Source organism: Scyliorhinus canicula, chromosome 1, assembly GCF_902713615.1.
Source record: "Scyliorhinus canicula chromosome 1, sScyCan1.1, whole genome shotgun sequence".
In the NCBI taxonomy this organism is placed as follows: Eukaryota; Metazoa; Chordata; class Chondrichthyes; order Carcharhiniformes; family Scyliorhinidae; genus Scyliorhinus; species Scyliorhinus canicula.
In genome coordinates, this window is record NC_052146.1 from 168,345,073 (window position 1) to 168,370,861 (window position 25,789).

Here is a 25,789-nt window from a genome sequence, read left to right on the forward strand (position 1 = left end):
GCTAGGCAGGAATGTTCCATTCCAGTTGGGGAACACTTCAGCTGTCAAGGGCATTCAGCCTCTGATCTTCAGGTAAGCGTTCTCCAAGGCGGCCTTCAGGACGCCCGACAACGCAGAATCGCCGAGCAGAAACTTATAGTCAAGTTCCGCACACATGAGTATGGCCTCAACCGGGACCTTGGATTCATGTCACATTACATTCACCACCCCCCCCTACCATTTGGCCCGGGCTTGAAAAATCCTACCAACTGTCCTGGCTTGAGACAATTCACACCTCTTTAACCTGGGGTTACCCCTCTCTCTGGCTCTGACTTAATTACCTGCAAATGCTTGCATTCAAAGTATGTCTTGCATCTTTGACTTTGTCCACATAAATGTTTCTGGAACCTACTGTATTCCTTGTGTCTGAATAAAGTTTGTAGTCTTACAGTTGAAGTGGATGCTTTATTGTGGAAGTTCGTTCTCTCTTCAGCACTTATACTATGTGTTACATCTGAGCTGTCTGTCTGTGTCCTGCTCACCAGCTGCCGTTCCTGTGAAGAGAGCTCCTTGACTTCTTGTTTGTCTATTATATACATCTCTGGTGCTCCCTCTCATGCTTACTTAGTTGTAGTGTATTTACGTTAACCCCTTGTGTATATACAGTGATGCATATTACTACATCCCCCTTTTTTAAAAAAACATTTTCTGTACTTTGTTGAAGACATTTGTACAAAACAGGTAGATAAATGATGATATGTACAAGTTGTGATGATATTGATGGTTATACAAAGCCAATTAAAATTTATGAGTCCAACTTTATGAATTTATTCGGTTGAGTTTTTTTCCTTCTTGTTGTTGATGTGGTGATGTTGATATTGTAATTTCTTTGTGAATGTCTTCAGTGTTCTTGAGTTTAAGTAACCAACTAGTTATCACGAGGTGTTTGAATGGTCGAACCACTTATGCTGACTGACGTGGACTTTTTTCTGTGCTTCAGGTATCGATTTAGTGTGTCATCTGCCTTGAAAGCTGGTGTGCTTGTTTGTTCTGGAGTAAATGTGAATTTGTGAGACTTGTTGTCATGCCATGGTATGTTTGTACTCTTGTCATTGTTTTGGAGTGTGCTGTTGCATTGTCCTTCATGTGCAGAGTTGTACCATGTTATACAGGTCGTTGTTTCATTGTTGTTGTTTCTGTCATTTCTGTCTTTGTTGTTTTCGTTGTTGTTCCTGTTGTTGCTTTTGTCGTGCTTGTTGTTGCTGTTTTTGTTGTTTTCGTTCTTGTTGTTGTTCTTGTTTTTGTTCTTGTCGTTTGCATTGTGCTCAATGACTGTTCTTTGTGGATAATTTGAGTCATTCTCAAAGTTATTGGTATCCGTGTCCTTTGTGGTATCTGATGTTTCATTGAGCGTTTCTTCTTGAGGATTGTGAGAATGATCTGATGATGCATTGATCTTGGCCATTCGACAGGTTGCTGTCATCCAATGTATCAACGATCTGCCACTGCATCATGGTGTTGGATTCATCTACCATGAGTAGAGTCGTATTGAGCTTTTCAACCGGGTTGCTGATGCTTTCATGATCATGTCCGAACAACTCAGCCATGTCTGAGTAGTAGTCTTCAATATACCAATAATCTTTTGTTGTTTCGGATTTGTCATTGTGCTCTTCACTTTGGGTGGTGCAAACTGCTTCTTCCAGGGTGCTGCAAACGTTATTTACAACTGCTGGTAGAAGTTCAGGCAATGTTGCGCCTTTTCGAGGTTGAATATTTTGGTTTTGTGCCTTAAAGAGTCATGTTTGTTATTTTACGGGGATTTCCCCTTTAAGTGGGCGTGCGGTTTCCTGTGCATACGCAGAAGCAGATTTGCGTCTTTTGTTCCCCGGGCAGTTTAAAATGTGCTCAAACATCATTTTAACTGCTTTAGGACCGTGGAGAAGAACTTTTTCGGTGTACTTTCTTGGTAAGGACTTAATGTTATTTCTTTCTTGCAATCTGCACTTTTCAATTGCGATTTCCAGCGTTAAATCTTTCAGTTCTTTTTTTTTGATAAACAATTTTGTTGAGGCATTTTGGCATAGTAAACAATACAAAACCATGGGTAAAGAATAATCAACAGTGCTAAAAACAGCTCCCTTTCTACAAGGGTCCGCCTAACTACCCCCCCAATGTATGTTGCCCTAACCCCCCCCCACCCCCCCCCCCCCCCCCCCCCCCCCCCCCCACTGATGATTAATTATCCGCAAAGAAGTCAATAAACGGTTGCCACCTCCGGGCAAACCCTGACAGTGACCCTCTCAGAGCAAACTTAATTTACTTCATACTGGCCATATCCGATAGCCAGGCCTCCGACTTCGTGGGCTTTGAGTCCCTCCATGCCAGCAGAATTCGTCGCCGGTCTACCAGGGAGACAAAGGCGAAAATGTCAGCATCTCTCTCCTCCTGGACTCCCGAGTCCTCCGAAACCCCAAAAATTGCCACCTCTGGACTCATCACCACCCTTGTTTTCAGTACCCGGGACATAACATCCGCGAATCCCTGCCAGTACCTCGAGTTTTGAACATGCCCAGAACATGTGGACATGGTTCGCTGGTCCTCCCGCACATCTGGCGCACCTGTCCTCCAGTCCGAAGAATTTACTCATCCAGGCCATTGTCATGTGGGCCCGTTGGATGGCCTTGAATTGAATCAGGCTGAGTCAAGCGCATGTTGCAGTCGCGTTAACCCTGCTCAACGCCTCCGCCCATAAGCCCTCTTCTACCTCACCTCCGAGCTCCTCTTCCCACTTAAGCTTTAGCTTCTCGCTCTGCATCTCCTCTGCCCCGTAAGTTCTTTGTATATATCGGAGATCCTCCCCTCCCCCACCCATCCACTGGACACTACCCTGTCCTGGATCCCCCTAAGTGGCAGGTGTGGGAAGGATGGAATCTGTCTGCGTAGAAAGTCCCAAACCTGCAAGTACCTGAAATCATTCCTTCTCGCCAGCCCAAATTTCTCCTCGGGAAGCTCCCTTCCAAGAACAGATACCCATCCTCTCAATCCTAGCCCTCCACCATGTTCGGAACCCACCGTGCATATTCCCTGGGGCAAACCGGTGATTGTCCCAAATTGGGGACCAAACTGATACTCTCACTTCCCCCACATGCCTTCTCCATTGGCCCCAGAGCCGCAAAGTCGCCACCACTATAGGGCTGGAGTACTGTGCCGGCGGGAGCAGCAGGGGCGCCGTAACCAGGGCTGCCAGACTGTTTCCCCTGCACGAAGCGGCCTCCATCCGCCCCCAAACCGACCCTGCACCCACCATCCACTTCCTTATCATAGCTATGTTAGCCGCCCAGTAGTAATTAATAAAGTTTGGCAGTGTCAGCCCCCCTTCCCCTCAGTTCCTCTTGAGCATCACACTCTTCACCCGTGGGGACTTTTCCACCCACACAAATCCCATAATCATTTTACTGACCTTCTTAAAGGAGGGCCGTGGAATGAAAATGGGGAGACACTGGAATACGAACAGGAATCTTGGGAGGATCATCATTTTAACCGTCTGTACTCTCACCGCTAGTGTCAGTGGGAGCGCATCCCACCTCCGGAACTCGAGCCTCATTTGCTCCACCAACCGAGATAAGTTCAACTTGTGGAACCGGCCCCAGACCTGCGCCAACTGTATCCCTAAGTATCTAAAACTGTCCCCTAGTAACCTAAACGGCAGCCCCCTCAGCTGACCCTCCTGCCCAAACCTTTCAGTTCTGATAATGATTGCTTGAGTTTCGCATCGCTCATTTCCTGTGCAATTTGGTCTCCGAGCATTGAATGTCATAAAGCAGCATTGATACTGGTGTTACAGTGATCTTCAAATTTTTTGAGTATTACTTCTACTTTGGTGTTGTCTTCACCTTTCAAGTAATTAAAGCAGTTATAGATTTCTCCAGCTTCATGTCCTGCTGGTAGCAGTGCTATTTCCGTTTCTTCCGAGGGCGTGCTCAAATCATTAACTACGATATATAGTTCGAACATTTGTTTAGAAATTTTCCATTAGAAATTTACCGGTTGTTTTCAGCTGTGGTGGAGTTCCAACGAGTTTCATCAACTCAGCGAAGTCTCCCCACGTCGAATGTCCGGTACATTCCGGATCTTTCTTTGTCTGCATCTTGTGTAATCTTCTACTAAGCGTTCTGAAGTCTCTGGTACCATGATACATTGTGATTGAATAAAGATCGTAGTCTTACAGTTGAAGTAGATGCTTTATTGTGTAAGTTCGTTCTCTCTTCAGCGCTTACACTATATGTTACATCTGAGCTGTCTGTCTGTGTCCTGCTCACCAGCTGCCCTTCCTGTGAAGAGTGACCCTTGACTTCCAGTTTGCTCCCTCTAGTGATTACTTAGTTGTGGTGTATTTACATTAACCCCTTGTGTACATACAGTGATGCATATCACTACATCTACCTCTTCATTCACCTGAGGAAGGAGCAGTGCTCCAAAAGCTAGTGATTTGAAACAAACCTGTTGGACTTTAACCTGGCGTTATAAGACTTCTTACTGTGCTCACAGGACATGGAAGCCGTTCATAGCCATGAAGAAGAAGGGGAGGGAGGGAGGAAAACGAAAGCGCGTGAAGTAGTCGTGCGGGACAGGGACGAAACTGCAGGGGGCAGGCTCCGAGGGCAAGCTGAAAACCAGGGTAAATATAGACGCACCTGTAAATAGGTTCTCGGGCCACACTGGCAGACTGGTGAAAGGTGTCCATGGCCGCAGCAGGAGAGGAGGCAAGTGTCTGTAAATATATGTGAGGATTTGTGAATATATGTGAAGATCCTTGATCTTTATGTCGTCTTTGTCGACAGGAATAGTGCCGGAAGACTGGAGGATAGCAAATGTTGTCCCCTTCTTCAAGAAGGGGAGTAGAGACAACCCTGGTAATTATAGATCTGTGAGCCTCACTTCGGTTGTGGGTAAAATGTTGGAAAAGGTTATAAGAGATAGGGTTTATAATCATCTTGAAAAGAACAAGTTGATTAGCGATAGCCAACACGGTTTTGTGAAGGGTAGGTCATGCCTCACAAATCTTATTGAGTTTTTTGAGAAGGTGACCAAACAGGTGGATCAGGGTAAAGCTGTTGATGTGGTGTATATGGATTTCAGTAAGGCGTTTGATAAGGTTCCCCACGGTAGGCTATTGCAGAAGATAAGGAAGTATGGGATTGAAGGTAATTTAGCGGTTTGGATCAGTAATTGGCTAGCTGAAAGAAGACAGAGGGTGGTGGTTGATGGCAAATGTTCATCCTGGAGTTCAGTTACTAGTGGTGTACCGCAAGGATCTGTTTTGGGGCCACTGCTGTTTGTCATTTTTATAAATGACCTGGAAGAGGGTGTAGAAGGATGGGTTAGTAAATTTGCAGATGACACGAAGGTTGGTGGAGTTGTGGATAGTGCTGAAGGATATTATAGGATACAGAGGGACATAGATAAGCTGCAGAGCTGGGCTGAGAGGTGGCAGATGGAGTTTAATGCGGAAAAGTGTGAGGTGGTTCACTTTGGAAGGAGTAACAGGAATGCAGAGCACTGGGCTAATGGCAAGATCCTTGGTAGTGTAGATGAACAGAGAGATCTCGGCATCCAGGTACATAAATCCCTGAAAGTTGCCACCCAGGTTAATAGGGCTGTTAAGAAGGCATATGGTGTGCTAGTCTTTATCAGTAGGGGGATTGAGTTTCGGAGCCACTAGGTCATGCTGCAGCTGTACATAACTCTGGTGCGGCCGCTCCTGGAGTACTGCTTGCCGTTCTGGTCACCACATTATAGGAAGAATGTGGAAGCTTTGGAAAGGGTTCAGAGGAGATTTACTAGGATGTTGCCTGGTATGGAGGGAAGGTCTTACGAGGAAAGGCTCAGGGACTTGAGGTTGTTTTCGTTAGAGAGGAGAAGGCTGAGAGGTGACTTAATAGAGACATATAAGATAGTCAGAGGGTTAGATAGGGTGGACAGTGAGAGTCTTTTTCCTCGGATGGTGATGACCAACACGAGGGGACATAGCTTTAAATTGAGGGGTGGTAGATATAGGACAGATGTCAGAGGCAGTTTCTTTACTCAGAGAGTAGTAGGGGTATGGAATGCCCTGCCTGCAACAGTAGTAGACTCGCCAACTTTAAGGGCATTTAAGTGGTCACTGGATAGACACATGGATGAAAATGGAATAGTGTAGGTCAGATAGGCTTCAGATGGTTTCACAGGTCGGCGCAACATCGAGGGCCGAAGGGCCCGTACTGTGCTGTAATGTTCTATTTCTGATTGTCTTTGTCTTCCCTTTTATCTTTGTTTTCTTTTGTTTTCTATTTTCTTGTTTTATAACTTCACCTGTTTCGTTTCTCTTTCCGTTTTGCTTTGCGTGGGTGTGCAACATGTAATTTAAGTTATGAGCTGAAGTGTGAAACATAAAATGTGAAAGTCTATGAAAACATTTTTAAAAAGGATAGGTGTTTGATGTCTAGCACAGGCACAATGGGCAACGGGCCTCTTTCTGTGCTGTAAAACATGACTACCTGACTCACACCTCACCGAAGGCCCTTTTACCTTGTGGTGGAATGGCAGAAAGGGGCTATGTGCCATATGTAAACAGGGTATCCTCTGTCATCAAATCTTGTAGTCCTAAGGATAGTCAAAATTGCTGACTGCTGCAGGATAAAAGCATCATGGATGCTGCAAGGATAGCAGGCATTCATTAAGATGTATTTCTTGCTGTGGGTCACATAACAAATCTGTAGCCCTTGTTGCTTTCTGGAGAACTGCCACATGTATGCAGTCAATTGCTTCTCACACAATCGGGTAACCCACTATACAGGTGAAATAATGTGCCCTTTTATTCCGGAATTCCCTCTTGTGGAGGAGTGGGTGGGAGGTTTGTAAGGGTTAGAGTGCCCACCACCCTCCCGGTTACTTCTGTGAATTGTGGCATGTTGCTATTGTCACAGACTGCTGCTGGAAGGAATCAATTGCAAACTATGAAAGGCTGGCTGTATTTTCATAGACCATAGAATCACTACAGTGCAGGCCATTCAGCTCATTAAGTCTGCACATTTGAAAGAATCCAGTTCCACTCCCCTGCCCAATCCCTGTAACCCAGCATGGTGAATCCACCTAACCAGCACATCTTTGGTCACTAAGGGGCAATTCATGCGGCCAATCCACCTAACCTGCATATCTTTGGATTGTGGGAGGAAACCTGAACACCCACGCAAACACTGGGAGAATGTCGGTGCAACATCGAGGGCCGAAGGGCCTGTACTGCACTGTATCGTTCTATGAATGTGCAAACTCCACCCAGACAGTTACCCAAGGCAGGAATCAAACTCGATCCCTGGGCTGAGAGGGAATAGTGCTAACCAGTTATTTTCAAAGAACGGGAAGGCTGCCTGTAAAAGTTCCAGGGAAGCGGTGACTGGAAGAAAACTCAAATATTTATTTTACCTACTATATTACAATTCCGACTCCCTGAAGTGTCTCCAAACGCCCGATCCACACTCCGGTCGGGGTATTTATGTCCCATGAGACCCTTGGATTAAGGGTCTAGCTCCATTATATTCAGATTATATTCAGGTGAGGCCACAGCGACTCTAATGTTGCAGACCTCGTGGCCTCCGGCCGGGTTATAATGCTGCCCCCATTCTGATTGAAGATCCATGTTTTGTAAAGGAGGTGGCTGAACTCCGTCACGATGTCTTTGATGAAGCAAAACCACCTGAGGCACATCCTCCTGTCCATCACAACTTAAGCTTGGCACTCCCATATGATCTTCATGAGTAGGGCCTGTTAAAGAGTGTCCTAATTTTTCTCCACCTTCACATATTTTCCTGTCTCTACATCTTGCCTGTTCTGCAAATGCAAGTGGCACTGCAACTACTGCCTCCATACTTATGCAAGGCAATGTATTCATGCATTATATCAATCCAGTGATGTCTGTTATGTCATAATCTTACTCATGTGACCTCTGCGGATAGTCGCAGGGGATGTATCTGTCTGCTCCATTCCAGTCACAACCTCGCCGAAGGGAATTGACCAGTGGCACTTTTAACTCTGCAGGTATGTCTACATACTGCCATTATAGCACATTGTGAGAATTAATTTAATAGCTATTAGATCTTATTTTGTTTTATAAGGCATGTAATTTGGAGTAACATATTATTCATTCCATTAATAATGTGTTCAGAAATGCTGGCCTATGCCCACATCCCGTGAAAGAATTTGTTAAAATCCCAAACCTGCTCCTATGCAGCATGTCAATGTATGAATTCATACCTGCACCCAGATTACTTGGTAGAAATGAAGCCAGTCCCACAATCTTGAATTTTGTCCCCCAGATGTTAGATGTGACTTGAGCAAGATAGTTGTGCTGAAAAAAAACAAGTACACTTTCTTTCAAAATGCTGTAATGGGGGACAAAGAAATGGCTGAGCAACTAAATATATGCTTTGGTTCTGTCTTCACAAATGAGGACACAACAGAAATGTTTAGGGAACGCAGGGTAGAGAAATGGCGTTGGGGGAATTGATGATCTCCATGGCCTGATAAATCTATGTCTTAAAGTACATAAGGAAGCATCTGTAGAAATAGTGGGTGCATTGGTGGCCATCTTCCAGGATTCTATAAACTCTGGAACAGTGACTATAGATAATCAAATAAATAAGTAAATAAGTAAATCATTTTTATTGTCACAAGTAGGCTTACATTAACATTGCAATGAAGTAACTGTGAAAAGCCACACTCCGCCGCCTGTTCGAATACACAGAGGGAGAATTCAGAATTCTTAGCCGGTATGGGAATTGAACCCGTGCTGCTGGCCTTGTTCTAATAATAATAACCTTTTATTTTCACAAGTGTGAAGTTACTGTGAAAAGCCTCTAGTCGCTACATTCTGGCATCTGTTCGGGGACGCTGGCACGGGAATTGAACCCGCGCTGCTGGTCTTGTTCTGCATCACAAACCAGCTGTCTAGCCCACTAGCTAAACCAGATTGGAGGGTAGCTAATTTAAAAAGGGAGGTAGAGAGAAAATTGGGAATTATAGACGATGTCAGCCAGATCCCCAATATATATTTTTTATATTTAGAGTACCCAATTATTTTTTTCCAATTAAGGGGCAATTTATTGTGGCCAATCCACCTGAACCGGAACATCTTTGGGTTGTGGTGGTGAGACCCATGAAGACTCGGGGCCGGGATTGAACCTGGGTCCTTGGCACTGTGACACAGCAGGGCTAGCCACTGCGCCACAGTGCCGCCAACCAGATACGCAAAATGTAAGATAAATAATCCCCATTTCTGGTGGAACCCCTCATCTGTCCCTCTCAGAGTAAATTTCACCTTCTCCAAATGCTCTGAGGCACAGGGGGGAGAAGGTGAATCCACCAAACAAACCTGCCTGCGAGCAATCAATGAGGCGAAGGCTAAAACACCTGCCCCTGCACCCGTCTGCAGCTCCAGTAGATCTGACACCGCAAGTATGGCCTCCAGGGGACCTGGCTCCAAATCCACGTGCAGAACCTCAGGCATGGTGCTGAAAAATGATCCCCAAAATTTCTCCAACTTCGGGCAGGACCAGAACATATGGACATGATTGGCTGGGATTCTCCCACACCATTCGCAGCTATCCTCCACCCCATCAAACAGCCAGCTCATCCTTGCCTTCATTAAATGCGCCCATTAACACAACTTATAATTGAATCAACCCCAGCCTCGCCCACAAGGTCGAGGCATTAACCCTTCACAGCAACTTCGCACCACAATCCTTCCTCCAACACCATTCCCAACTCTTTCTCCCCACTTGGACTTAATCCCTCCCATGGACTCCATGTTGTCCTCCATAATCCTGCTGTAGAACGCCAATGCGACCCCACTCTCCAGTACCCCATACTGACAGCACCCTCCTCCAACAATGAGGATGGTGGTGTCACCGGAATGTTTCGGGAAGACCTTTCTTGTGAAATTCCACACCTGCATATACCTGAAGCCCTCTTCACTCTAGAGCCCATACTTCACTCCCAACTCCTCCAAGCTTGCGAACTGCCCCTCCAAAAAGAGATCCTTCATCTCTTTTACCCTTTTCTCCTTCGATTTGGAATACTGCGTGCCGTTCTGGTCGCCACATTACAGAAGGATGTGGATGCTTTAGAGAGGGTGCAGAGGAGGTTCACCAGGATGTTGCCTGGTATGGAGGGTGCTAGCTATGAAGAAAGGTTGAGTAGATTAGGATTGTTTTTGTTGGAAAGACGGAGGTTGAGGGGGGACCTGATTGAGGTCGACAAAATTATGAGAGGTATGGACAGGATGGATAGCAACAAGCATTTTCCAAGAGTGGGAGTGTCAATTACAAGGGGTCACGATTTCAAGGTGAGAGGGGGAAAGTTTAAGGGAGATGTGCATGGAAAGTGTTTTACGCAGAGGGTGGTGGGTGCCTGGAATGCTTTGCCAGCGGAGGTGGTAGAGGCGGGCACGATAGCATCATTTAAGATGCATCTACACAGATATATGAATGGGTGGGGAACAGAGGGAAGTAGATCCTTGGAAAATAGGTGACAGGTTTAGATAAAGTATCTGGATTGGCACAGGCTGGGAGGGTCGAAGGGCCTGTTCCTGTGCTGTAATTTTCTTTGTTTTTTGATCCCCAGAATCATCCATCCTCTCTGGCTCAAACTCATGATTCCCTCTTATCGTCATCACCCTCGAACCTGCCCTCAACTTGAAGTGGTGCCAGAATTGCCCCCAAAACATTAGCCACCACAGGACTATCCGAGTACTTCCCCGGGGTGAACGGTAGTAGCGCCGTTGCCAGCACCCGCAACCCTTTACAAGAACCCGCCTTCATCCGCACCCATAAAGCCTCTGTCTCTCTAATCCAGCCTGGTGCCCTCTCCACATTGGTCGTTCAGTAATAGAGTAACAAGTTCAGAAGAGCAAGCCCCCCAACTGCCACCCCCTTTGGAGCACTGCCTTCCTTATCCAGGCTATATTCCCTGCCCACAAAAAAGAGACTAGCCTGTCCACTCCTTGAATAAATAACTTTGGCAGACATTGGAACAGAAACAGGAACCTTGGCAAAATGTTAATTTTTACTGCCTGCACCCGACCTGCCAGTGACAAGGGGAGACTATCCCATCTTACCCAGTCCTCCTTCACACTCCGCACCAGGTTCTTGAAATTAAGCTTACAAGTCATGCCCAGTATAGTGCCACCTGCCCCCCTCCAAATATCTAAAATGAATTGTCGCGATCTGGAATGGCAGCCCTCCCACTCCCGCACCTGGAGAAGAGACCACAAAACATTTGCTCTTCCCTAAATTTAACTACTGACTCGAAAACGCCCCAAATGTCCTTAGCAACCCCATTATGTCCCCCCACCAACGAGCCAGGTCCGAGATGTACAGTGTCATGTGAGAGTGCCTTTAAGAAATGGATGTTTAAGCAATGTACCTTTAAGAAATGCAGTGATGCCAGAGTGTGGGTGGAGCTGGGCTTTTAGCTCAGCCATTTTGAAGTTTTTAGTTTCAGTTTGAGAGAGCAGCTGAAAAGTGGCTGGCTGGTTTGCTGAGAGCTGCAGGAAGGAAAAGAGCTGGTCTGGTGATTTCTGCAAATCCAAAGACTATGAATATATTGAATGTAACCTGTTGTGCTCCGATTTTTGAAGGGTTGAAGTCTTTTTGAGGTTTAGAAGAACAGTTTGCAGGATTGGGTAGTGTTGTATTATTTCCGGGGTTATCTTTGAAGTCCATAAGACCATAAGACATAGGAGTGGAAGTAAGGCCATTCGGCCCATCGAGTCCACTCCGCCATTCAATCATGGCTGATGGGCATTTCAACTCCACCTCCCAGCATTCTCCCCATAGCCCTTAATTCCTCGCGACATCAAGAATTTATCTATCTCTGCCTTGAAGCCATTTAGCGTCCCGGCCTCCACTGCACTCTGCGGCAATGAATTCCACAGGCTCCACAAGTTCACAAGAATTCCACAAGTCAGGGGTGTTAAGAGATCCAATGTTTATTTTAAAAGGTTAAGTTGAGTTCATGGGATAAACATTGTTTTGTTTTTAAAACCATGTGTCCAAATTGTAATCCCCCCCCCCCTCCCCCAAGGGAACAAGCCGTGTGCTTCAAAAGCAACAATCCATTAAAGGTTGGTTGGACTCCATGATACATTTTGGGGTTCTGAAAACACCTCTCCCATAACAACAGCAGCAGTTTGTCTGCGTAGAGACACCCTGTGCTCCACCCCACCCCTTCACTGTACCCTCCATAAATCCAGACCCCTCAGCGCAATGGCCAAGGGTCAATCACCAATGCAAACAGAAGGGGCTTCCCTGCCTCGTTCCCTGAAATAGTAGAAAATACCCAAATTCATACTATTCGTCCGTACACAAGCTGTCAGGTCCTTATATAACAATTTCACCCATGCCACAAACTTAGGCCCAATGCTAACCCTCTCCAGCACCACGAACAAATAACTCCACTCCACTCTTTCAAACACCTTTTTAAAAAAATGCATTTTATTCCAAATTTATTCAAACAGTTGCAAAACATAAATAATCCAGGGAACACACCCCCCAACTCACAGTTTACAGTTTGTACAACTTTTCCACCCTTTTTCATTCCGCACTCCCCCAGACCCGCAACAAACAGCTCCTCAAATGTGGCAAGGAACAGTCACCAAGGTATCTCAAAGCCCTCCGCTGAGCCCCTCAGTTCAAACTTAAATTTTCTCCAGCCGGAGGAAGTCGTATAGTTCCTCCAGCCAGGCTGCCACCACGGCAGCGTTGCCAACCACCGTTCCAGTAAAATTCTTTGTTGGGCAATCAGAGAGGCGAAGGCCAGAACGTCGGCCTTCGTCTCTCCATCAGCTCCGGCTTTTCCGACATCCCTAAAATCGCCATCATAGGGTCCGACCCGACTTCCACCCCCACAATCTTAGCTAGTGTCCCTAACACTCCCAACCAGTATCTCTCCAGCTTCTCACAGCTCAGAACATATCTGCATGGTTCACTGGTCCTCGCCCACACTTCTTGCTCTTGTCTGCCACACCCTGGAAGAACCCACTCATCCTCGCCCGAGTCATGTGCACCCTGTGTATCACTTTAAACTGTATCAACCTCATCCTTGCACACGAGGAGGTAGAATTCACCCTATGCAGTGCCTCACTCCACAAGCCATCTCCACACACCCCCAACTTCTCCTCCCATTTCTCCTTGATCCTCACCACCTGAAAACGCCCCTGCTCTCCCAGCCACCCATATATATTCCCAATCCTACCTTCCCCTTTCATGTCCGGAAGCAGTAACCGTTCCAAAAGAGCAATCTCGGAAGCCTGGGAAACCCTTTTAACACCTTCCATGCAAAGTCCCTTACTTGCAAATACCTAAGTTCACTTTCCCTCAGAAGCCCTACCATTCCATTAGCTCCTCTATGCTTGCAAACCTCTCTTCCATATACAAATCCCTCACCAGTCCCATCTCTCTCCACTTTCTATGCACACCATCTATCTCCCCGGCTTAAACCCGTGATTCTCACAAAACGGCGTTAACACCGACATCTCCTCGATCCTAAAATGTCTCCTGAGCTGTTTTCACATCCTAATTGTGGACTGTGTGTGGTCAATGTAACTCCGTAATTCACACTGTATTGTATATACATGAGACCATGCATTGATAAGCGCAGTTGCGTTGCCCGACCACTAGGGGGAGTAGCGCTGGGAATGCTTAGGAGTTTGTACAGGGCTCCACCCTTCGCTCCGCCCACGACTCCTCCCCCTGGACTTCTGTATAAATACCAATGCTCAGAGCCAGTCGTTCAGTTCATCGAGAGTTCAACGTGGAACAGGCTGGCTCTGTTGTAAGTAGATACAAGTATGAACCACTATTCATATCTTAAAGCACGTGTCTAGTGAATTGATGGTTCCATCAATTTAATCTACTTAAGAAACAGTCAGGATCAATCATGGAACCAGCCCTCAAGCCTGAGCGACTGGAACTCGACCCGCAGGATGCAGAGGCAAAATACATTTTTTCTCATTGGCTGCGGTGTTTTAAAGCCTACCTGGCGGAAGCAAGCACAGCCGAAACAACAGAGGAGCAGAAACTGAGCCTACTGCACGCGAGGGTGAGCCACAGAATCTCTACTCAACTAAACTGCGCCGGTTCGTATACTGAAGCCCTAGCGCTAGTCGACAAAATGTATGTAAGGCCTGTAAATGAGGTCTACGCGCGATACGTGTTTACTACTCGCCGGCAGCGGCCTACGGAATCGCTCGCAGAATTCCTGAGAGAGCTTAAAACTTTATCTAGTGACTGTAATTACCAGGCGGTTACCGCGGCAGAACATAGAGAACTTGCTGTACGCGATGCCTTTGTTGCGGGCCTTAGGTCAAATTACGTGCGCCAACGACTGCTGGAAAAGGGGGCCCTAAATCTTGAAGCGACTGTTGAACTTGCTACCACTATGGAGGTCTCCTTCCGCAGCCTCACCTCGTTCCCCGTGGACCCAGCGACCCCGTCATGGGCCTCCGACCAGCGACTCCCCCAGGCCTGCGCCGTGCCGCCACCCAGCCACAATGCTGCCCCAGTCTGGGGCCAGGATCAGCACTCGCGGCAGCACTGCCCGGCCCGCAACGCGACCTGCAGCAGCTGCGGGCGAAAAGGACACTATGCCAGAGTGTGTCTGGCGAAGAAAGCCCCAGCCTCTAACCCTCCCACGGCTCAAAGCACTCGTTCCCTGAATTCACAGGCCCGCAGGCCCCGAAATGCTGCAGCCTGTATGCCGACTCCGCCCCCACCCGACATGTGCGACTCATGGGGGCGGCCATCTTGGCAATCCTCCTCCATGCGGCCGGCCATGTGCGACTCATGGGGACAGCCATCTTGGCAATCCTCCTCCATGCGGCCGGCCATGAGCGACTCATGGGAGCGGCCATCTTGGGATCCATCCCCTTCAAACTCTGAAACTCACCGCGACGACTACGAACCAGAGGGCAGTCATCACGGGGCCACTCCAGCACAGCTGATCGAGCCGCCGACGACCCACAACTCAGCGCAGTCACTCTGGACCAATCGCGCCCGAAGCATCTGCGAAACTCGATGGCGACGGTCCAGATTAACGGGTACAGCACTTGCCTTTTCGACTCCGGGAGCACTAAGAGCTTCACACACCCAGATCTGGTAAGACGCTGTTCGCTCCCCGTTTTCCCCGCGCGGCAAACTATCTCACTCGCTTCGGGCTCCCACTCTGTCCAGATCCAAGGGCACACCGCCGCGACGCTCACAATCCAAGGCGCTAGCTATGCCAAATTCCAGCTCTACGTCCTGCCCGAACTCTGCGCCCCACTCTTATTAGGCCTTGATTTCCAGTGTAAACTCAAGAGTCTAACCCTCAATTTCGGCGGTCCCCTACCCCCACTCACTATCTGCAGCCTAGCCATGTTGCGAATCTCCCCCCTCCTCTCTTTGCCAACCTCACCCCGGACTGTAAACCCGTAGCCACTCGCAGCAGGCGGTACAGCCTGCAGGGTAGGGTGTTCATCCGATCGGAGGTCTGAAGGCTTCTCAGTGAGGGGATCATAGATGCCAGCAACAGTCCCTGGAGCGCTCAGGTGGTGGTCGTCAAGACCGGGGAAAAATTCTGTATGGTTGTCGACTATAGTCAGACCATAAATAGATTTACGCTCCTTGACGCGTATCCCCTCCCCAGGATTGCAGACATGGTAAACCAGATCGCCCAGTATCGGCTCTTTTCCATGGTGGATCTGAAGTCTGCATACCACCAGCTCCCAATCCGCCCGGAGGTCCGCCACTACACGGCATTCGAGGCCGATGGCCGCCTCTTCCATTTCCTCTGGGTCCCCTTCGGCGTCACTAACGGGGTTTCGATGTTCCAACGAGCAATGGACCGAATGGTGGACCAGTACTGGCTGCGTGCCACGTTTCCGTACTTGGACAATGTCACCATCTGCGGCTATGACCAGCAGGACCACGACGCCAACCTCTACTGTTTTCTCCAGACGGCTCAGAAATTAAACCTCACTTATAACAAGGAGAAATGCGTTTTCCGCACAACCAGACTAGCCATCCTCGGCTATGTCGTGGAAAACGGAGCCCTGGGCCCAGACCCGGGCCGTATGAGCCCCCTCTTAGAACTCCCCCTCCCTCATTGTCCCAAGGCCCTCAAACGGTGCTTGGGTTTCTTTTCCTACTACGCCAAGTGGGTCCCTCAATATGCGGACAAACCCCGCTCACTCTTTAAGGCCACACTATTTCCAGCTGAGGCGCGGCAGGCCTTCAACTGCATCAAGGAGGACATTGCCAAGGCGGCCATGTGGGCGGTGGATGAATCCACTCCATTTCAGGTTGAGAGCGACGCCTCAGAGGTAGCTCTAGCAGCTACCTTAAATCAGGCAGGAAGGTCAGTTGCATTTTTCTCCCGTACCCTCTCAGCTTCGGAACTCCGACACTCGGCAGTCGAAAAAGAAGCACAAGCCATTGTGGAGGCTATTCGTCACTGGAGGCACTACCTCGCAGGTAGGAGGTTCACCCTCATCACCGACCAACGATCGGTTGCCTTTATGTTTGACAACTCACAAAGGGGCAAAATTAAAAACAATAAAATCCTGCGGTGGAGGATCAAACTCTCCACCTATAGCTGCGATATTAAGTATCGACCGGGGAAACTCAACGAGCCCCCAGATGCCCTAGCCCCCGGGACATTCGCCAGCGCGCAGATCGACCGCATGAAAGTCATCCACAACGACCTCTGCCACCCGGGGGTCACCCGGCTCGCCCACTACATCAAAGCCCGAAATCTGCCTTTCTCCACTGAGGAGGTAAAAGCTGTCACCAGAGACTGCCCGATCTGTGCGGAGTGCAGACTGCACTTCTATAGACCAGACAGGGCCCACCTGGTCAAGGCTTCTAGGCCCTTTGAACGCCTCGCGATTGATTTCAAAGGGCCACTCCCCTCAACTAACAGGAACGTTTACTTCTTAAACGTCATAGATGAGTTCTCCCGCTTCCCATTTGCTATCCCGCGCCCCGATATGACCTCCCACACAGTCATTAGGGCCCTGCACAGTATCTTCACCCTGTTTGGTTTCACCAGCTACGTGCACAGCGACCGGGGTTCGTCCTTCATGAGCGACTTGCTACGTCAGTGCCTGCTCGACAAGGGCATCGCCTCGAGCAGGACTACCAGCTACAACCCCAGGGGGAACGGGCAGGTCGAGAGGGAGAATGCTACGGTCTGGAAGACCGTCCTACTGACCCTCCAGTCCAGGAATCTCCAAGTCTCCCATTGGCAGGAAGTCCTCCCAGACGCGCTCCACGCTATCAGGTCCCTCTTATACACAGCGACCAATCAGACCCCTCACGAGTGGTTCTTTAGGTTTTCCAAGGGCACTACCACGGGGGTCTCACTTCCGGCATGGCTGAAGACACCGGGCCCTGTACTCCTCAGGAAGCACGTCAGGGCGCACAAAACCGACCCCCTTGTAGAGAAGGTGCGCCTGCTTCAATACAACCCCCAGTACGCCTTCGTCGAGTTCCCTGACAGCCGTCAGGACACCGTATCCTTCTGGGACCTTGCACCCGCCGGATCCAGCATCCCTTCTATCACTACAGATGCACCCCTCACCCTACACCCCACCCAGCCGCCCCCTCGGGCTCCCGAGCCCACTAGTTCGCTGCATTGGTTCCGCGCAACCCAGGCCGCCTCCTCGCCCTCCCGAGCCCACTAGCTTGTTCCACCTGTTCTGCGCGCCCGCACCGGCTAACCCCCAGCGCCCCCAGTCGAACCAGAAGGGTATGGAGCTCGGACGAGATCTTCCCTGGAGTCCGCCATCGTACCCCAACCCACAACACCCGTCCAGCCACCGCAAGAGGCTGCAACCCCGGTGCTCCGCAGATCGCAGCGGACAGTGTGCCCGACCACTAGGGGGAGTAGCGCTGTGAATGCTTAGGAGTTTGTACAGGGCTCCACCCTTGGCTCCGCCCACGACTCCTCCCCCTGGACTGCTGTATAAATACCAATGCTCAGAGCCAGTCGTTCAGTTCATCGAGAGTTCAACGTGGAACACGCTGGCTCTGTTGTATGTAGATTAAAGCCACTGTTCATATCTTAAAGCACGTGTCTAGTGAATTGATGGTTCCATCACTGTGAAACCGGGCTCTCCGTATATCTCCTTGCTGCCAGCGGTAGCGCTGCCGTCACCATAGCCCTCAGGCTGGACGCCCTACAGGACTCTTCTTCCATCTTATACCCTCTCCTTCCACCACCACCTCACTTTCTCCACATTTGCTATTAAATAGTAATGCAACAAGTTTGGTAGCGCCAACCCCCTTGTGCCTCTGCAGCAGGGCCCTCTCCACCCTTGGCACCTTCCCCATCCACACAAACTCTCAAATGACTATATCCAACTTCCGAAAAAAGGCCTTTGGAATAAAAATCTGAAATATAAAGAAGAACCTTGGTAGGGCATAATTTTCACCACTTGAATCCTCCCTGCCAGCGTCAAATGCAGTGCATCCCACCTCCTAAAGTCGTCCATTATCTCCTCCACCAATTTTGTTAAGTTCTACTTATGTAGCGTCACCCACTCTACCGTCACCTGGATCCCCAAATACCTAAACCTATCCCTGGCTACCCTAAATGATAGCCCCCCTAAATTGGCTCTCCGACCCACTCGTTCACTGGGAACACCTCACTTTTCTCCACTTTCATTTTATAACCCGAGGAAGTCCCAAACCTCTATTGGCTCATAATCCTACCCATACTTTCCAGCTGGTCTGACACATATAATAGTAGATCGTCCGTATACAGCAACACCCGGAGCTCCCTGCTCCATCTCCTAGCCCCCTGCCACTCTGCTGACCCCCTAAGGGCCATCGCCAAGGGCTCTATCGCCAGCGCAAACAGTAGAGGCGACAGCGGGCACCCTAAAACTCCATGTGCGCATCTCATTGGTCCATATGCTCGCCACTGAGGCCACGTACAACAGACACCCATGCCACAAACTTTGGCCTAAATACAAACCACCCCAGGACCTCGAACAGGTACCACCACTCTAACCAATCAAATGCCTTCTCCGCATCCATAGGCACCATTACCTCTGGTACCCGCCCTCTCGACGGGGTCATGATCACATTCAGTAATCACCTTATATTGCTCGAGAGTTGCCTGCCCTTTACGAAGCCCATTTGATCATCTGCTCCCATCCCCGGGATGCATCCTACCATCCACCCCGCCACTAACATAACCAGCACTTTTACCTCCGTGTTTAACAGCGATATGGGCCTGTACGACCCACATTCTAACAGGTCCTTCCCTTCTTTGGCATAAGAGGAATCATCATCTGCGTGATCGTCTCCGACAGCGCCCTCTTCTCCAGTGCCTTACTAAATGCCCTCAGTAGGTGTGGTACCAATTCCGCCGCAAACTCCTTTTCAAATTCCGTCGGGTAACCATCTGGCCCTGGGGCCTTCACCGACATCATCCCTCTTATACTCTCCATTATCTCCCTCAGCTCTAAAGGCTCCTCTAGCACCTGCCTCCTCTCCTCATCCAGCCGTGGAAATTCCAACCCGTCTAAGAACAGCCTCTTCAGTCCCAGGTCCGCCCCATGCAATTCCTTGTAATATCCCCTGAACGGCTCATTTATCTTCCCCGGCTCCGACATCAGCTCCTCCATCCCTTAAGATTTCCGAGGATGCGGCCTGCCTCTTTAGCTGTTAAGGTAACATACAACTTGGCTTCTCTCCATATTTATACTCATAGAATCATAGAATTTACAGTGCAGAAGGAGGCCATTCGGCCCATCAAGTCTGCACCGGCCCTTAGAAATAGCACCCTACCTAAGCCTCTACCTCTACCCTATCCCCGTAACCCAGTAATCTCACCCAATCGTTTTCGACACTAAGGGCAATTTAGCATGGCCAATCCACCTAGCCTGCACATCTTTGGACTATGGGAGGAAACCTGAGCACCCAGGGGAAACCCCGCAAACACGGGGAGAACATGCAGACTCCGCACAGACAGTGGCCCAAGCCGGGAATCGAACCTAGGACCCTGGAGCTGTGAAGCAACTGTGTTAACCACTGTGTGACCATGCAGACCCCCCCCCCCCCCCCCCCCCGAGTCTGCACCGGCTCCTGGAAAGAGCACCCTACCCAAGGTCAACACCTCCACCCTATCCCCATAACCCAGTAACCCCACCCAACACCTTGAACGAGATAATCTCCTCCTGAACCACCACCTTCAATGCCTCCCAGAATGTGGCTGGCGATACATCACCATTTTGGTTCAACTCCACATAGTCATTAATCACCAACTGTACCTTGTCACATACCCTCTGTCTGCTAAGAACACCAAATCCAACCTTGATCCCGGCCTCTGCTCCCTTCCCAAGCTAGGTCAAACCGCCAGCCAGTGCGGCGCGTGGTCTGAGATTACTAACCTCTTGTACCCTGCCCGCAGCACCTCCACCAGCACTTCACAGCTCACCACAAAAAAATCAATTCTGGAGTATAACTTTTAGATGTACGAGAAGGAGTACGCTCTGCCCCACCCGGGTTCTTAAATCTCCACTCGTGCACTATACCTATCCTTTCAATAAGCCCTCGCAGATCCTTCGCCATCCACAGTCTTCCCATTGGCCTGGGCTTCAACCCGTCCACCCTTGGTTTCAGCACACAATTGAAGTCTCCTCCCATAAGCAACTGGTGCATGACCAGAATCATTCCCAGCAGCTCCTTACAAACCCCACATTGTCCCAATTCGGTGCATATACATTGACCAGCACCACCGGTGTCCCCTCCAACACCCCACCCGTATCCCTCACTTCCTTCGCACTCATAAACCCCATCCTTGTACTCAGCAAAATCGCCAACCCCCGTGACTTTGTGTCAAACCCCAAGTGAAATATTCCTCAACCGACTGCCCCCTTAATTTTTCCCTGTACCGGGTCCATCCAAGATGACCTTCTCCACCCCTGACCATGCTTCTTTTTCAACCCTGCCATGTCGGGTCCCCCTGCCCCCACGGCCATGCCTTGCGGCGCTCTGCCCCACCTCACTTCTGTTCACCAGCATTACCTGCCAGCGTGACAGCTCCTGTCTGGAGGCTCCTCCTATCTATCATCCCACCTCCTCCCTCTCCTCCTTGATCTGTGTATGATGTGGAGATGCCGCCGTTGGACTGGGGTGAGCACAGTAAGAAGTCTTACAACACCAGGTTAAGTCCAACAGGTTTGTTTCAAACACGAGCTTTCGGAGCACGGCCCTTCTTCAGGTGAATGCCATTCACCTGAAGAAGGAGCCGTGCTCCGAAAGCTCGTGTTTGAACAAACCTGTTGGACTTTAACCTGGTGTTGTAAGACTTGATCTGTGTAAGCAGCTCCCTGTGGACCTCCCCCTCAGCTACCCAAACAAAGACACATCCAAAACCACAGGTCGCCTCCTCCAAAAATAAACGCCACCAAGGCCGGCAGGAGGTGGGTGGGGGGAAATTGTCCCCCTTGAAACGTGTTACCACTGCAACCAATAGTCAACCCAACAAAGAAAGAAAAGGGGTGCTCTACCCTTCCAACATCACTACCCGTATCCATCGAACTCCATTGTGCCAACTCCTCCGTCTCCCATCAAAGTTCAGTTCTCCCCCAGTTTATGCCCTTTGATATAGTCATTGGCTGCCTCTGGGGTTTCAAAATAATACTCCCTGCCTTTGAAAGTCACCCACAGTTATGTCGGGTAGAGCACCCCAAACCTAATCTGCCATCGGTAAAGCACCGCCGTGGCCCTGTTGAACCTTTTTGCCAGTTCTGCTCGAATGTCCTGGTATATTCGGACCTTGTTCCCCTCCCATTCAGTTGCGTTTCTCCCTGGCTCACTGCAGGATATTTCCCTTCTCCACAAACCTGTGGAGTCTTACGATCACCACCCACGTCCCGATTACAAAATGGACACTTTGCAAAGAATGCAGGGATAATGGACAATGCTGAGAAAGCAAGCAAGTGCAACGTTTGTCTGTTGATTGGAGCCGTAGCTCCCAGACAAGACCGATACTGCAAAGCCATTACCATACTAATGAGCCATCTCCGGGGACAAAAGAGTAACATTTAGGTAAACGATATTAAAGCAGACAACCCGGTGCCAGAGGAGACTAGAACAAACCAGGCCAACGGCCACCTAGGACCCGGCCAGCAATCAGGGCACCCACCCCTTTATTGGAGGAAATCGATACCGATGATCAAGATACGGTCCAATTAATTGGGACCAAGTTCAAGGACCGCCCAAAAGCGCGCGAAGCCCCCTTTGGGTATAAGAAGAGGCCACCAAGAGAGAATCGCTCTCTTGGCCTTGGCTCTCAGCGAGGAGAGACCCGCCTAGCAGCTGCACCAGAACAAGTAAGTCCAAAGTCAATGCACGCTATGAGACAGACGCTCCTAGCTACTATTCCGTACCAGCTCGATCCCAGCAGCCTCAGAAACGGACAACGGCCATTGTTCCTCTGACTGAGTGGGCACCCGAAGCTAAGTATAGGCTTTAGTAGTAGTAATAGTTTAGTTGGTAGAGTTTTGTGCATGAATATAATTGACTGAGTATGTAAATAAAGTGATACTTCACTGGGGTGGGGGCTCCGACGAGGTCTGGCCCGCAATCGGGGCCCACCGATCGGCAGGCCGGCCTCTCCGCCACGGGCCTACATTTGTTGCGTGGCCGGCCCCTGAACACCGATGCCATGTTTAGTCGGGGCCGGCGCATAGAAGAAGTCCCTCGCGGGTTGGCGTGGCGCCCATTTGGCGCCGGGAAGGGAGGCTGGAGCGGCGCGAACCGCTCCAGCGTCGTGCTGGCCCCCTGTGGGGGACAGAATTGGTCATACCCGGGCCCAGTTTGCGCCGTCGTGAAACGTTACGGCGCAAACACTTGGTCTCCATTTTGTAGAATCGCCCCCATTGTGTGCAGTTTTGGTCTCCTTATTAAAGGAAGGATGTTGTTGCTAGAGAGTGAGTGCAGTGAAAGTTTACCAGACTGATACCTGGATGGCGGGGCTAACATATGAAGGGAGATGGAGTTGGTAACGACGATAAATGATGATAAGAAATTTCTTCACCCAGAGAGTAATGTGCCTGTGGAATTAGTTACTATGGAAGTAGTTGAGGCCAAAACATTGTGGGCGCAATTCTCTGGCCTTGTTGCGCTCTCGCTCAAGCGAAACAAGGCCAGTAAATAGCTGGAGAGGCCAGAAACAAGAACCGCGTCAGACGCCAAACAGTTTGTGATGCAACCTGCCCGCTCTTGTAGGTGAAATTTGGATCTCGCCGCAGCGTGCAGCACGAGGCTCCATCTCAACAAGGAGACGGTGTGGCATCTGTGTTACGTCCTCGCGGACCTGGCACCATATGGAGGAGGACACCCGCTCCTGGCGGCCTTTAAGGTCACCGCCTCAGGGTCATTCCAGAGCTCAAGCGGGGACCTGTGTTTCATCTTGCAGGCCACAGCCCACAGGTACATCTGACATGTCACAGATGCCCTGTTTGCCCGGGTGAAAAATTATATCAACTTTGACATGGACCAAGCTCAGCAAGATGCCCGGGCAGCAGGTTTCTCCGCCATCGCTGGGATTCCCCAGGTCCAGTTGGATAAGAGATGGCATGCAAGTTGCCCTGCCTTCACCTGGCCATTTGGGAGTCCCTACCTTAACAGAAAGCGGTTCAACTCTCTTAACATACAGCTCGTGTGCAACCATCACATGAAGATCATGCACAAGTGTGCACGCTTCCCAGGGAGCGTCCACAACAGCTACATCCTGGGGCAGTCAGTCATTCCCGGCCTCTTCGAGCACCACCCCAGGATGTGTGCACTGCAGTACAACGCCTGGAGGGTCACTCGCTTTGTGGTGGTCTGCTGTGTCCTCCACAACCTCACACAGCAGCAGGACGACAGGCTGGAGGTTGGCGATGAGGAACATGTGGCCACCTCCGATTAGGAGGAGGAGGAGGAGGATGATGAGGCGGCGCCGGACCAGCAAGGGGCTGGAGGACGAGTCCAGGAAGGAACTGGAGGACCAGCCGGAAGCTGCAACACAGGCAGCAGCGGCAAGACACTGGCAAGCCCGGAGAGCCATGGAGGACTTCATACTCGCCCGATTCACTGAGGACGTGGCCTGGTCCGTCATTACTACCTCACCCATCCCCCTACCCGCATCTCCCAGGGAATATGTTCCAGAGTGCTGGGACTGTGTCGGCACTGTCAACGGGTCACTGTAGAGGGCGGGGGGGGGGTGATGATAACCCGCAGAGAGCTGAGTGTCAGTGCTCCTCAAATCTATACCATAGTCTGACCCCTGCCTGTCTGCAGGGGGGTGTGGGGAATGCCTGGAGAGATGGCCCAAGGGTTCGGAGGTCGACCCACATTGTGGAAGAAAGTGACAGAGTCATCATATTGATTGTGCACAAGGGTGTTTGTGTTTTGACTTCCGGTGTGCATCATGGAGTGAGTGATCACACAGAGGCAGCTCCTGCCTAAGGTTACAGAAAAGAGCTCTTTTTTAAGCAACATGGGTTGGAATTTCGATGAAAAGGCGTAGGTGAATGTTCGAGGAGTACTTTCCCCCAGGAATAGTATGTTTCTTGGTTATCAGACCCTCAGAAACAGTGCAATATTGGGCTGAAGCAGCAGCAGACAAAAGCCTCTGCAAGCATGCAAGCGGGGGAAGGGCCAGCTTAGAGGTCTCAAGCTGACTTCTAGCAGCAGAGGGAAGAACTGTGAAAAGATCTCACCAAGGTCATTGAAGAAGCGGAGACGGACTTCCGGTAGCGGTGATGCGGAGCTAAGCCGCACGTTCAGTGGCTCCCACTATTTTCGGACTTTGGGGCTCTTTTAAGGGCTCGTAGTGGTGCTGTTTGGACTTTTCCCTGTGTGGGAACACTCCTTCTCAGATTCTCCACCGGTGGATGGCCTGGACTAGGAGTGGAGCGGTCAGAAAATCGGCTTTGGAGACTTCCAGTTGCGGCTATGCGGAGCTAAGCCGCACCGCAGTTCCCGCTACTTAAGGACCTTTGGGCCGATTTGAGGGCCCCAAACGGCGCTGTCTCGACGAATCCCGGTGGGGGAAGGTGTCTAGAGGAGCATTCCCCATAATTTATGGTGCTCACCCGGAGTGGGGCAAAGGAAAAAGCTGCAGCAGCTCCCCAAGAAAAGCGGGGGAAGAAGGACAAAATGGCGGCCGGCGGAACACCCGAGGACTGATGGAAGTGGGCGCAGGAGCAGCAGGCCTCTCTTCTGCGCTGTTTTGCGGAGCTGAAGGCTGAGTTGCTGGACTCCCTGAATGCAACTACCAACAAGCTGCTTGGGGCCCAGGAGGTGTCCATTCGGGAGTTGCAGCAGCAGGCCGCTGAGCGGGAGGAGGAGGCCGTGGTCCTCGGGGGAAAGTGGAGTTGCACGAGGCACTTCACAAAAAGTGGCAAGACCGCTTGGAGGAGCTGGACGTTCGCACGAGGCGAAAGAATTTGAGGATCCTGGGCCTGGCGGAGGGGTCGGATCTCCCGTCGTATGTGACCACGATGTTGAGCTCGTTGATGGGAGCGGGATCCTTCCATTTGCCCCTGGAGCTTGAGGGAGCTCACAGAGTGCTGGCCAGGAGGCCTAAGGCAAATGAACCCCCGCGGGCGGTGCTGGTGCAGTTCCATCGATTTAGTGACCGGGAGTGTGTGCTGCGCTGGGCCAAGAAAGAGAGGAGCAGCAAGTGGGAGAATTCGGTAGTGCGAATCTACCAGGACTGGAGTGCGGAGGTGGCA

At 50.2% G+C, this 25,789-nt stretch overlaps 1 protein-coding gene across 2 annotated transcripts in view; it reads right to left on the reverse strand.

Annotated features, from left to right (window-relative positions):
- tulp4a (TUB like protein 4a) overlaps positions 1 to 25,789 on the reverse strand; it is a 569,265-nt gene that overhangs the window by 170,811 nt on the left and 372,665 nt on the right. For both annotated transcript variants that reach the window (XM_038802363.1, XM_038802372.1), the window contains exon 11: positions 8,269 to 8,362. In XM_038802363.1, coding sequence (XP_038658291.1) covers positions 8,269 to 8,362 — 94 coding nt within the window. The remainder of the gene's footprint in view (positions 1 to 8,268; positions 8,363 to 25,789) is intronic.